This window comes from Littorina saxatilis, linkage group LG1, assembly GCF_037325665.1.
Source record: "Littorina saxatilis isolate snail1 linkage group LG1, US_GU_Lsax_2.0, whole genome shotgun sequence".
In the NCBI taxonomy this organism is placed as follows: Eukaryota; Metazoa; Mollusca; class Gastropoda; order Littorinimorpha; family Littorinidae; genus Littorina; species Littorina saxatilis.
In genome coordinates this window covers 54,816,915-54,831,452 of record NC_090245.1, presented here as the reverse complement: position 1 = coordinate 54,831,452, position 14,538 = coordinate 54,816,915, and the positions used below count along the sequence as shown (strand labels likewise).

General features: G+C 40.9%; 2 protein-coding genes across 3 annotated transcripts in view; both read right to left on the bottom strand.

Annotated features, from left to right (window-relative positions):
* LOC138974345 (uncharacterized) overlaps positions 1-14,538 on the bottom strand; it is a 436,114-nt gene that overhangs the window by 375,037 nt on the left and 46,539 nt on the right. The window lies entirely within an intron of this gene.
* The window catches only part of LOC138974171 (ubiquitin carboxyl-terminal hydrolase 10-like), a 43,856-nt gene continuing 31,180 nt past the window's right edge, over positions 1,863-14,538 (bottom strand). For both annotated transcript variants that reach the window (XM_070346878.1, XM_070346885.1), the window contains exons 16-17: positions 9,794-9,859; positions 1,863-9,186 (exon numbers count right to left, since the gene is read on the bottom strand). In XM_070346878.1, coding sequence (XP_070202979.1) covers positions 8,960-9,186; positions 9,794-9,859 — 293 coding nt within the window. In that variant the 3' untranslated portion in view covers positions 1,863-8,959. The remainder of the gene's footprint in view (positions 9,187-9,793; positions 9,860-14,538) is intronic.

Genomic DNA, 14,538 nt, shown 5'->3' with positions numbered 1-14,538 from the left:
AACAGCAGAATGGAAAAACCTATCAGGATCAGGCTGAAACGCTCAAGCTTTGTGCACCAAAGCAGAAGCCTCAAGCGACAGTACCTACCCCACCTGCCGGAAAGCACTCTACCGCTCGATGCCACAGGAACATGCCCAACCAGAGGGTCCTCGAGATCAACACAACCGTGAAAGGCGTGACATCACGGGACATGAGTGACACCAGTAAGAAGGCGCTTACCCTGGCCATGATTGCAGACCACTACTCTGAGGAAGCGCGGACGGATCCACGCCTACACTGATGGGTCAGCCACTGATGCTGTGAGAGATGGAGGAGCCGGCGTGCTAGTTCGGTACCCAGAGGGAGAGGCACAAACAGCGAGCATTCAACAACAACAAAATAACAAAAAAACTCCAACAAAGTAAAATTTCACCTGGATAGCTTCATGTGTCAATTTTTTTCTGTCAAAATGACAGAAGAACGTGATGCAAGCAGATGAACACTAAATAGTACCAAATAAACAAAGCAAGAGCTTTGCATGTTCAACAATATACGCCTGGTTGCTTTTATTCAGTGCGGAATTCTAGACTGTAACCACCTCAATCTGGTATTGAAAGCTGTTTTTATTACTTGAGGAAAATTTTTTTTTTTTAAATCCAGAATTATATTCATTTTTGTGTGACCATATTTCATTTGACTCTGGAAGACCAGTATTTTAAACAAATGTCTTATACAGAATAGCACTGGGGAGATCGACTCCCTCTTTTTTAAAACATGATTTTCAAAGATTTTTGGAGGTCTTTATTCAACTAATTGAACAGTTTTTAGATGCCAGAAATGTTTTGTTCGTTGTTAACATTTTTGTTGTGTTGTTGTTGCTTTTGCTGTTGTTTTTGTTGTTGCTTTGTTAATGTTGCTGTTTTTGTTGGACGCGTTTTAAAGAGATCGAGTGAACGGTCTGCTTTTTGAATACGGCTGTGTTTTTGACGTATCTTACTCACAATCCCCGATTTTGCTAGATGACTTTCATCAGGACAAATGAACTAACTACAATCATTATATTTCAGTGTGTGCAAGTTTCTGATTTTTGTTCGGACACACGCGCTGTTGCCCGTAACGCTTGACATACATGTATCAATTTCGCTTCATGCGACTTGTCTTCTTTCCCTGTCTCTCTCCCAATATCCTTCACTCTTTTTCTTTCCCTCAATCCCTCTCTCACACACACAAGACACACATTCACTTACGCACACACACACAGACTCAGTGAATGCTTAACTAAAACAAAACAAACTCATCTGTTTTGTAGATTTCATCTTTATTACATTCCTCAACAAACCTATTTCATGAAAGCTATCATCAAGCCAAATACCTTTCTTTCTTTCTTTATTTGGTGTTTAACGTCGTTTTCAACCATTCAAGGTTATATCGCGACGGAGGGAAGGGGGGAGATGGGATAGAGCCACTTGTCAATTGTTTCTTGTTCACAAAAGCACTAATAAAAAATTTGCTTCAGGGGCTTGCAACGTAGTACAATATATTACCTTACTGGGAGAATGCAAGTTTCCAGTACAAAGGACTTAACATTTCTTACATACTGCTTGACTAAAATCTTTACAAACATTGACTATATTCTATACAAGAAACACTTAACAAGGGTAAAAAGAGAAACAGAATACGTTAGTCGCCTCTTACGACATGCTGGGGAGCATCGGGTAAATTCTTTCTCGTCCCAACCAATATGGGACTCCCCCTAACCCGCGGGGGGCAGCCAAATACCTGCACCTTGATGTTATGCGTGCATCCATACAGAGACAGAGAGAGAGAGGGGGGGGGGGGGGGGGCGGGGGCGGGGGAGAGTGTGTGTGGGTGGGGGGGGGGGGTGTCTGTGTGTGTCTGTGGAATATACATATCCCTTTAAGTCACATCATTCCATGTGAGTGTGTATAAAATCAACATGGAAATCACAGAAGTGTTTAATCTGCATCAATAATGTTTCAACAGTCAAACACACAAGAAGGTAACAAGAAGAAAAGAAAACAAGTCGCGTAAGGCGAAAATACAATATTTAGTCAAGTAGCTGTCGAACTCACAGAATGAAACTGAACGCAATGCAACGCAGCAAGACCGTATACTCGTGGTCCATCGCTCACGGCATAGGCAGTGAAATTGACAAGAAGAGCGGGGTAGTGGTTACGCTATGCTGCATAGCACGCTTTTCTGTACCTCTCTTCGTTTTAACTTTCTGAGCGTGTTTTTAATCCAAACATATCATATCTATATGTTTTTGGAATCAGGAACCGACAAGGAATAAGATGAAAGTGTTTTTAAAACGATTTCGAAAAAAAAATTTTGATAATAATTTTTATATATTTAATTTTCAGAGCTTGTTTTTAATCCGAATATAACATATTTATATGTTTTTTGAATCAGCAAATGATGGAGAATAAGATAAACGTAAATTTGGATCGTTTTATAAATTTTTATTTTTTTTTACAATTTTCAGATTTTTAATGACCAAAGTCATTAATTAATTTTTAAGCCACCAAGCTGAAATGCAATACCGAACCCCGGGCTTCGTCGAAGATTACTTGACCAAAATTTCAACCAATTTGGTTGAAAAATGAGGGCGTGACAGTGCCGTCTCAACTTTCACGAAAAGCCGGATATGACGTCATCAAAGACATTTATCAAAAAAATGAAAAAAACGTTCGGGGATTTCATACCCAGGAACTCTCATGTCAAATTTCATAAAGATCGGTCCAGTAGTTTAGTCTGAATCGCTCTACACACACACACACACGCACACACGCACACACACACACACATACACCACGACCCTCGTTTCGATTCCCCCTCGATGTTAAAATATTTAGTCAAAACTTGACTAAATATAAAAAGGACCAAACAATTAAAAACAGAACTGTATGTAGAAGAGTTTCAACTGTCTCATGTACAGATGTGACTGATATTGACACTTAAAAAAAAAAAGACAACAAACAGATGTCTTGATGAATATTGAAGCCAACAAAACAGGAGGAAGAAAATACAAATACTGATGAATCTGAGACACAGGCAAATCAAGGAACAATGCTGAAAAAGAAGAAACATTCACAACAAAAAATGTTTTTTGTCTCAGCTTCTTCGGTCAAACAGAGTCTGTTTTCTCACCTGTATTTTCTTGCCCTCTCTGTCAGTTTTTTTAACATTTTTTTTTCCAATTTGGGACCAGCAAGCTTAGGTAAATGCACAGCAATGACAAGAGATACCAACAGACCTTATAACTGTCTTCATCAGCAATAGTCATGGAAACAAAACACACAAAGATACATTATATCTATTTTGAACTTGAAGTAAAATTTGTTGTTATTATTTTATTCAATTACATTATACACTACAATTCCTTCCACCTGCTTTAGTTAAACAAAACAAAAAGCAAAAACAATGTTTTATCCATAATGAAGCATGGGTTGTTTTTTACTGGCAATGTGCTATCAACCAGCTGAAAATTAAGCAGTATCAGTGATATAATTGCAAATTTGAAATGAACATAAATGTATAAGGAAATTTTGTACCCGACAAATAAAACACGCACAAAGGCTATTTACAAAGCAGATGAAGCCTCTTCCGAAACATAGTAAATCAATGATTTTTTTTAAAAAGGCATGGATTAAAAAATTAAAAAAACTAAAAAAACTGATAGAATCTTACTTAAATGTAGGTTTTGTCTTTTTCTCTCTTTTTTTAAATGTATAAATTTATATTTTCAAGGAATAGTGAAGGCATCTACTGAACTTCCTAAACCCGAGAGCCAAACAGAGACTACAGCGTGAATGGGAGGATGGAAGGGGTTCGTGGAAGAGTTCAGGTGACTGGAATGAGATAGGAAGGAGAAAAAATGCTTCAGGAAAAGCAAACATATGCATGCAAAATATGTACAAATTCCACATAAGCTCTAACACTTTCCTTTTTCATTTTCATACATACTCTTTCCCCAAAGGAATTTTTATTTACAGCAACATTTTTGTTTTGTTTTATTCAGTCCGACAGAACTGAAGCTGTTTTCACACAAGACTCAACCACCTGCAGGTTGTTATTTTTTTCACAGCAGAAAGGACTTGGGCATTATGTACAACTTGAAGAGACACACACACACACAAAAAGGAACCACCTCTCTGTCTTACAGTAATATTATCCACCTAAAGCATTACTCAGCTAACAGTAATACTGTCAATCAGGTCAGGAAAAGAGTTGTCGCTCTACTCATTTCACAAGCTCAAGTAACTTCCACACCAGCAAAAGCATGTCATAGAGAAGTACCAATACCATGGCTATCTTATCTTCACAAATAAGACACCATCAGACTTTCCTTTATTTGGTGTTTAACGTCGTTTTCAACCGTTCAAGGTTATATCGCGACGGGGAAAGGGGGGGGGGGGGGGGGGGAGGGATGGGATAGAGCCACTTGTTAATTGTTTCTTGTTCACAAAAGCACTAATAAAAAAATTGCTCCAGGGGCTTGCAACGTAGTACAATATATGACCTTACTGGGAGAATGCAAGTTTCCAGTACAAAGGACTTAACATACCATCAGACTGTATTCCTGATCTTCCCAAATATCAAGAATTGGTTTTGAAAATTCATATAAAAATCTAGAAATACTCTTTTGTTATTATATGTAATTCCTATCTCATTTGTACAAGAACATGAAAGCTAAGGGACAATCAGCGTAAAAACAAACATCAAATGACAATGGACCATCAACTAAACAAGAAACAGGATGATAGCAAAAGCAGCAACTGAAACTAGGACATGTTGTTATTACAGCCTTCTGACTATGTTTTTGTTGCAAAACAAAAAACAGGCCAGGCCCAACATACGTTTTGTTTAGAAGCATCCTGAATCTTAACATTGGGTACAGAATTGCTTGGGCAGAAAAGACGACTGTAATTTGTAAAATGCTGCAGTGTTAGTTGACTAAACTCAACATTTCTTTTACAAGACACGTCCATCACCAGGCATTCAAAGGACAGAGAAATGTCAGAAAATATCAAAGATGCAGAAGACTGTACAAGCATAACATGTTTTCGACTCTCAAAGTATGTACATATCTTCAAACACTCTATGAATTGATGTTATCAAACAATGGGTGAGGTACACATACACAAGAACACCGTGGATCAAGTACACACAGGCACACATTCTCATGGACACACAAACATGAACATTCTCATGGACACACAAACATGAACATTCTCATGGACACACAAACATGAACATTATCATGGACACACAAACATGAACATTCTCATGGACACACAAACATGAACATTCTCATGGACACACAAACATGAACATTCTCATGGACACACAAACATTATCATGGACACACAAACATGAACATTATCATGGACACACAAACATGAACATTATACACATCCAAAGACATAAAACAGGCAAAAGAGAAGAAAATGTAAATAAACAATCACCATGAGAGAAGCAGCACAAAACAAACCAGACACCAACGTGCCTGCATGTTAAGAAATTCACATCTCTTCTTAGATTCTTTTTGTTTTGTTTTGTTTTGTTTTGTTTTGACATGCCAAAGAATGTACCAAGCTCTTGTAGAAAATGTCATTTTGTATTGCTGAGGGTCCAACAGAGGTACGTAACCTATGGGCAAAAATCAAATGCGGTGTCCATGCATCACACAAGCAAAGACAAACCCATACCTTGAACAAAGCTAAGAGAAAAATGTCAGGGCTCTTTTCTGCATCAACAGAAAAAGGTCTCAGGGCTCTTTCCTGCATCAACAGAAAATGTCTCAGCTCTCTTTTGTATCAACAGCTTGTCATTACTGTAGATGATTTAATTAAACATGCATATAAAAATGCCCAGGGTGTCCATAATTCACACCCGCCACATTGGTGCATTTGGCATAAGTCGACGCAGCAAGAATGGATGTTTCCTGAGGTAACAGGCTTAGAGCACAGTAAATGAATAATCCTAGCTTAAATAAAGAATTTCCGAATGCGAGCACTGAAGGGTCTGATAAAAATCAAACTGTCCCCTCTTGAGTTTTGAAAAGACCTTACAACAGACCTGTTTACCCCCATAAGTGTTTTGGAGTAATGCTCAGCCCCAAAAATAGTAATCCTGGCACAAAAATAGTAATCATCCAGCATTCGTCGCCAATTACAACGCACATGACAACTGTGTCTGCGAAACGCAATCATGCACATATAATATATCCATCATTCACAAACAAAACACATCAGTCAGTTTTTGTAGTCATCATAATTTCAAAGAAGATCACATCAAAAGCACATGCATCACTGATTCTTTTTCTTTTGCTCGTAGTAAGCCTTTTTCAGTGTGTCATGCCTGTACTTGCGCTTGCCGAATGAGTGAGGGCGAGACTTCACCACTAGAAGGCTCTCCAGCGTCTCATCAGACAGACATGATTATGATCTCTGGTCAGTTTTGTGCTTTTTCACCCCATTTTGCCATTGAAAAAAACAATGCCAAACATGTGAATTAATATTAAAAAAAAATAAAAAAATAAAAAAAATTTTACATTTTTTTTATTTATGAAAATCGTAGTCTTGACACGGATAGCGGAATGGCGTATTTTTTGCAGAAAATCGTAATAAATTACGCCAAAATCGTAAGGGTAAACAGGTCTGTTACAAGCAACATTATGCCTGGATATAAGGCAACTTGGTTCTCTAGACCCAACGCTGAAACTGAATCAAATAAAGTCCAAGCAGAATTCCCACCCTCAATGCAAGCAAGTTTTCCGAAGCAAACAACCCCAAAAATATGAAGTGTTTTTAGTGCTATTAAGGTATTATGCCTGTAAGTCTTGGATGGACTTCTTAACTCAAGCGCAGGTTCTGCAACGAAGGATATTGTGTGCTATCTCCATTCAAGTGTATGCATTCAAGTTTCGACACGTGTAAATACAATTTTGCATCATCTTCGGCTGATCTTTACTGATAACCTCTGAACACAAGAGTAAAAGCTAAAAACAGAAAGGTAATAAACCCTAACCCTAAATAACATTAATGTCCATTTATCCAGTTCTGTGTCTGGCTCACATCTTCCACCCAAAACCAATCATCAGCCTAATTTTGATTAGACAAGCAGTTCTTGGCTGCGGCATTATGTACAGTTTGTACAAGCAGTTTATGGTGATGCTCAAAATCAAGCAAAACGAAGACCTCTGATGTGATCAATTTACAGTTAGCGTACATCCAATGCATATCATTATCAACAAGTCATCAGACTTATGATTTTAAATTATATGGGTACTTTGTTTAATAAAATAAATAAAAAAATAGGTCAAGAAAAAGATGAAGGCAGAATATTCTCTTCAGCTATTTTCAAAAGCAAAACTGACTAGCTACATTACCACACACAGTAGGTTTATATATATTCACTGCAAGGAAAAAATATTTACATCCATTATCAACGCTTCAAACAATGGGGACGAAAAAAAAGTATAGAATGAATCACCACTACAGGAACAAACAGCAGGTATTAAGAACAATTGATGAAATAAACAATACAGAAAAAACCAGAAAGGAACATTTAGTTATGAACTCTGTTTTTTTTTTTTTTTTTTCCAAATTGATCAGTTCTAACTTCTCTCAGGAAAAAAAGAAAAGCTGCACGCCACAGGCTAAGTAGTTGATGTAGAATTCTGAGCAGCAAAATTCGCGTACATTTGAGCTACAAGTGTATGCAAGTAACTAATCGCACCATGTGAATGTTGCCACTCCTCAAGCACATAAGAGGACCGATTACAAGGAGAAAATTGTTCTAGAAAATATACAAGAAAGTCATTATTCTGAGAAAGCGGTGCGCAGGCTGCTCGTAGGGATACACTGAGAATAACCACTCGCAGCAAAAAAAATGTAACCTCATCAGTCAAAGCAAATCACATGGATATGCTCAAAAACGACAAATGCCCCCCATACATTACATCACATGTACACAATGACACTTGATTATAATAAGTACACAAAGTTGCAAACCAGATAACCCATAACAATTGCAAGTGATACATTTCTGCGGACTCTGTTTACTGAGACTCAGAATAAGGGAATGGGCAGGGAATGGGAGAATATATACAGAGTTAGGTGATGGCAGGAAAAACAATTCAAAATTGTTATCCTCACTTATAACATTAGCAGTGATGGCAGGAAAAACAATTCAAAATTGTTATCCTCACTTATAACATTAGCACACACAAAAATTCAAAGGACTCTCCAACACATCTAAAACACACAATAAACACTTCATGATTTGAATCTAAACATGAAAAAAAGGTGTTGCTTTATCAAGCACACACAGACACTCGCAAGACATACACAGTCTCAACAGGCACATCATTTACCTCATGGTATGTCGTATGAATCATTAAACCAGCAAATTGAAACATGCATCCACACAACTTCACAAGTGACAAAGAGGGATGACAGCTTCCCCTTGGCACACAAGTACACACAGATATATATGAATTAAAACTTGCAGTCTCACACAGACTTTGAGTTTCACATCGTGTACAACTGCCTCAAGTTTCACACCTTCTACAACTGCTTCACGTCATACACTGTTGAACTGCTTCAAGTTTCACACCATACTGCATTAAGTCTCACACAGTGAACAACTGCTTTGAAGTTTCAGATCGTGTACAACTGCTTTGAAGTTTCAGATTGTGTACAACTGCTTTGAAGTTTACCATCATGTACAACTGCTTCAAGTTTCACAAAGTGTACAACGGCCTTAAGTCTCACACAGAGTACAACTGCATCAAGTTTCACACCATGTACAGCTGCTTTGAATTTCACACAGCGTACAACTCATTAAAGTTTCACACAGCGCTGAACTGCTTCAAGTCTTATTACACAGAGTACAGTTGCTTCAGCCTAGAACAGTAACAACAACACGTAAGGCAGAAGAGTATGCAGAGTTTCAGTGCGAGTCGGAAGCACCATTGTGGGAGTAGAGGTGGCGCTGACGGTAGAAGAGCATGTAGGGCATCTGGTTGGTGATGTTGTTGGTGTAGTACTGAAGGAGTTTGGACTCTGGGATGACGGTCACGTTGCTGTCGTCCTTGTGCAACCAGCTCTGAGACGCGATGTCGAAGGTCACCGAGGTGTAGTGCCCTCCTGTGGCTTTCTTGCCGTGGTGAAAAACCACTGCAAAATTACAGCAACAGATATTACTTTGCGGCTGCTTACTTCTGAAAAACAAATCTATACAACCAGTAGCACACCATTTTTTTTTCTTTTCTTGTACTGTGGTGAAAACCACTGCAAATTTAGAACAGCAACAGATTATATCAAATCACTGGTTACTTTAACAAAAATTAATCTACCCCTAGCACGCCTTCCTGTAGCTTAACCACATCTTAACCACATCTTACATCTGAGAAACACTCCTTCTCAACCACTAGCACTGGGAAACAACTTCCCCTGGAAAAATTAAGAATATCTATCACCTCATGCCACAGAATGTACTGAAACTGCAGCATATGAACAGGAACCACTAGAACTAGAATTTATCAAATGTGTACAATCATATAATAGTGAGACAGAAAGAAAAACGTTCTTATGTATTCTTTCACCTCCACAAGAGACGATACGAATAAGAACATGAATAGGAGGACATGGACCAATTAAGTCTCCAGTAAAAGTAACACACTCTGGACACAAATCTTCCCGTGATATACAGAAATTGAACAAAAACATTCCTGCAAGAAATCTTATTTGTTCATTAAAACTGAAAGTAGAACAAAAAACTCACCAGCACAAAGTTTGTAGTTTCGCTGAGCCGGCAGAATCTTGCTCCTTGCATTCGTAGTCAGCAGCTCTGAAAATAACACCATATTAGTCAGGCTTTTGTGTTTATTGTAGTTGCTATGAACTTCGGATAAGGCGCTATATAAATATTATTATTATTTTTCCTTTTTGTATCAGTACTATGTATGGGTCAAGTACAGCCTCAATGTATTTCTTTCGAATACATCACCTCAATTTAACTATAAGGAGTTACCCTACTTATGAGTATCAGACTGAGTAGCACCTTGCAACCAATAAATGTTCAAGGTTGCTAACTCTTGGCTACTTCGCCAGTGCGCCATTTGTGGGAGTAGTCTCCCCTACCGGCAGTGACCCTCCACGCATGCGCACCATACTCCCTCAGTTCAAATTCTCGCTACTACGAGTACAGACGTATACTGACGAACTACCGTGGATTGTTTTTACTAACGGTATAGTTTGGTTAGTCTTCTTCAAGACTTCAAACTGTGGGTATTCCTTTCCTATTCTATATAAATTATCACACAGTTGATCAATTGGACGCACAACAGAGGGATGTTTTTCTCTGTCACGCGGGTACCAAACTCGGACGTTTTCGTCCAATACAGTTACACAGGCCATGCGGCATTCATGTGTTGTATCTACTTTATTCTTACTTTTAGCAAGAATAATTCTCTTTCAGTAGAGAAGGGTTGTTCTTCACAGAAGACGTTTATATATCGAACCGCTGTTTTACAGAACGGAAAGTACAGCCAGCCTCTGCTGTTAACCAACTCACGAACGTACAAAAGTAACACGTACCTTGTGGATTCAAAATGGCGGCCGTAAACAAAATGGCGGCCGTAGCACATGCTTCCACTGAGATGCAACTTTGCTAAAAAACCTTTGAGCTGTCCTAGGATCTCACACACCACTACCTTTCAGGATCTGGTACATGCATATTATAGTTTTTTTTGTCTATATGTCAGGTTATATATATATATATATATATATAAATTTAAAAAAAAAAATAAATAAATAAAAACATTTTTTTTATTTTTTTTTAGGGGTTGTGGTTGTTTGTGCCTTTGCGGGCATAACAGGTATAGAAGGTAACTCTCTCAACTCAACTCAACTCAAATTTTATTGGCTTCAATTTTCATAGAAGAATTTGTCTTGCGCTTGGGAGAAAATAAGAGTATAACATATAAAAACAGCATTCATATCACATTTCATGTATCACACACAGTAATCACTAGTATAAGCCTACAATTATCACATTTGTACCTGTATCATACATGCAAATAAATAGTATCACATTTCCACGTATCACACACAATATATACATTACATAACATACAGCAAGCTTCCATCTCCCGCGCCCCCCCCCCCCCCCCTCCCACACATACATATCCTCGCACGTGCGTCGACTCCATACAAATGACATCATCAGTCCATTAACTAAAATGCACAATGACTAGTAGTGGGTACATGATACTTAATACGTGCTCAACTAGACCTGCTAACTAAAATAATAACAGAAACAAAAACAAGGACTGGGCACAACATTTACACGTGTGTGACCTACTTACATCAAGTGCCTGTGATCTATAAATAACAATGATTGCGTTTAAAGTAAAACATGAATAATGCCGATGTTTGCTAACAATGAATACATAATAACTAAGATAAGAATGTATGTGCTTTCATAATATGATTATTTTATAAAACACAGTGGGTACCTTTTCTGGCTCTGCCACACCTTCAACCTCTTTCCAATAGCCTTGGACTTGACTTAGAATATTCAGGTTGTCTCACTGAATATTTTTTCTTACCTGTCATATAACAACTATATATGGATATTGCCTAACCTCATAGAGCTAAGAGGTACTATAGCATTGTCAAGACAGACATTATAACGTCACTTAGTCTGTTACAGATGTCTCGCATCTGTGTCAAATGCAAGAAGCCCACTTGGTGTGAGGATAACCATGACACATGTGCACGCTGCACAGGGTGTCACAGCTCAGCACCATGTGATCTCTGCCAGTCCTGGCCTCTGGAAGCATGGAAAGATCTACTCTCCTTAAGGCCCCTTAAGGACACGAGAAACACCCCGTCGGAAGTACTGTCCCTTATTTCTGCTTCTTCACGACTCTCGGGATATCGCAAGAGAGCTGACAAGTCCTTGACTGCCACGCATCATCGGACAAGCTCAGCGGTCCTACCACGCCGGACAACTGTTCCAGCTGCTACAATTACCAGGCCTCCTTCACGCGAGCGTAGATACGACAGCCCGTCCTCCAGAGACAGACGTTCCCGCAGTCCACGGTCTACGGAACGGCGCCACTCTCCTCGCAGTCGCCGTTCGTCTCGTTCTCCTTCAGCCAGTCAGAGACCTCGGGTCAGCTCATGTCATTCAAGGGAGACAGGACGTTCGCAGGAACAGAGCCGACACAGAGGAGAGCAAGGTCCCTCCAGGGATAGCAGGCGTCGCTCCAGGGCAGACAGTCGCCTTTCACGCGATGATCGCCGACACTCCCACGCTCAAAATCAACGTGCTGAGGAGACTCACGTGGACTATTACAGGCTATCTAGGGAAGCAAGCCGGCGTCCCAGGTCAGAACATCAACGTTCCAGATCTCCAGATACGCGACGTTCCTGGTACAACGAACGGACTTCTTTTGACTTCCGTCGTTCTCACAGCCGCTCCTTTTCACCCATACGGAATTTCAGGAGAGGTGACTCACCTTCTCGTAGGTCAACCCTCTCCGATTGGAGAGAGAGGTCCCCAACTTCTAACATAAACACCTGGACATCGGAGCCGGAACCCACCAAAACCACCGATGGGCTGATGCAGGGGTGCAAGGCTGAGATTCTTCGCATTCTTTCTGAAGAGGCCTTTGCTCCACAGGTCGCAAAGAAGAATTCTGCCATTAAACCTTCCCTTCTCACCGAACAGGAAGAAAAAACCAGCTCCTTCCCTCTGTCGAACCAAGCAGCACTCATCTTGGAGAAAATTAATAACCATCTCTCGGGACCAGCCCACAAGCCGGAAGCGGTGCTACCAGCCTTCGTGACAGAGGTCGAATACAAGAAGACCTGGTATGAGACTCCCGATGCCCCTTTCTCCGGTACAAATCCAGAAACGGAGAGAGAATTAGAATTCTTTGGGGTACAACGTCAACCTAAGGATCAGGTCTTACCTAAGAGAACTTGGGAGCACTTCACTAGGATCCTGCGTCAACTTGTTCAAGCTGCCTCGTTCAATGAACTAGCTTCCAACGCACTTGGAACGCTTTTAAGGAACAGCTCTCTGACGGACACAGTTGCTGTCAACCACCTCACCTTTGGGTTGAATAATTCATCACTCAACTTACTGGCGGGACTGCTCCAGCTGATTGGTGATATGCAACTCATCGAGAGAGACACGCTTATGGAGCGCCTGAAGGCAACCCGAGCCACCAAGTTTGCCCTACGAGCCGGCCCGATCGGCAACTCGCTCCTCTTTGGAGGACAAGTGGCAAAGATGAAGGAGGCACTCACCAAAGAAGCAACAACAGTCAAGCAGTCTACACAGAGACAGCCCTTTCGTAAAGACCGCCGGGCAACGGGAAACAGAGATTTCTACACGAGAAGGCGTGGGAAGCAGGGCTTTCAACGCTCACAGAGAGGAGGACAGCGGCAGCCACCGCAGCGTGGGGGTCGAACTAGAGGAGGGTCCTCCTCCAAGTTTGGCGCTCGTAGACCATGACTCTCACCCCAGCGCTCCTCCCCTTCCCCCCCTTCCCCCTCAGCCTTCTTCCCGTACACCCATCGCACTAGGGGCAAGACTTCAACTTTTTGCCCCAGTTTGGCAGTCCCTGTCAACCGACACATGGGTAATTCAAACGGTGACAGAAGGCCTCAGAATATCGTTCACCTCTCACCCCCCCCTGACCACATGCCCCGTCTTTACCAAAGTCTCCAACAATCCAGAGAAAGCAAAGGCCCTCCTCAACGAGGTACAATCACTGGTACTCAAGAAAGCTGTTTTCCTAGTAAACAAGGTAAGTTCTCCAGCCTTTTACTCAACCCTGTTTGTCGTTCTAAAACCCAACGGACAATGGAGACCAGTTATCGACCTCAGCTCTCTGAACAAATTCATCAACGCTCCACACTTCAAGATGGAGACAACCAAAACGGTTCGCAACGCGGTGAGACCAAACGATTAGGGGGTCAGCCTAGACTTGTCCGACGCGTACCTTCACGTACCAATACACAAAGCGTCCAGGAAATACCTTCGCTTTGCCATAAACGGCCAAGTCTTCTCTTTCAGAGCACTACCTTTCGGTCTCAACCTCAGCCCTTGGGCCTTCACACGTCTTATGGACGAGGTGATTGCCATTCACCGCCACCAAGCACAGGCAGTCACTTCAAACTACCTGGACGACATACTTCAAAGACATCAGTCCCCAGCCGTCCTCAGAAAGGATCTACAGTCTCTGATCTTGCTGCTGCAGAAACTGGGTTGGATGATCAACTTGGAGAAATCAGACCTAGAGCCTTCCCAAACCTTCACCCACCTAGGTATGCTGTTCAGGACAGCAGAGAACAGGGTTTCCCTGCCCCCCAAACGGGTGGACAAGATCATCAACACCATCAATTCCACATTGAGTTTGGAAAACATGTCGGCAAGGAGCTTCCTCAGCCTCATAGGCCTGCTCAACGCGGCCTCAGACCTCCTGGAATTGGGCAGGATCTTTCTCAGAC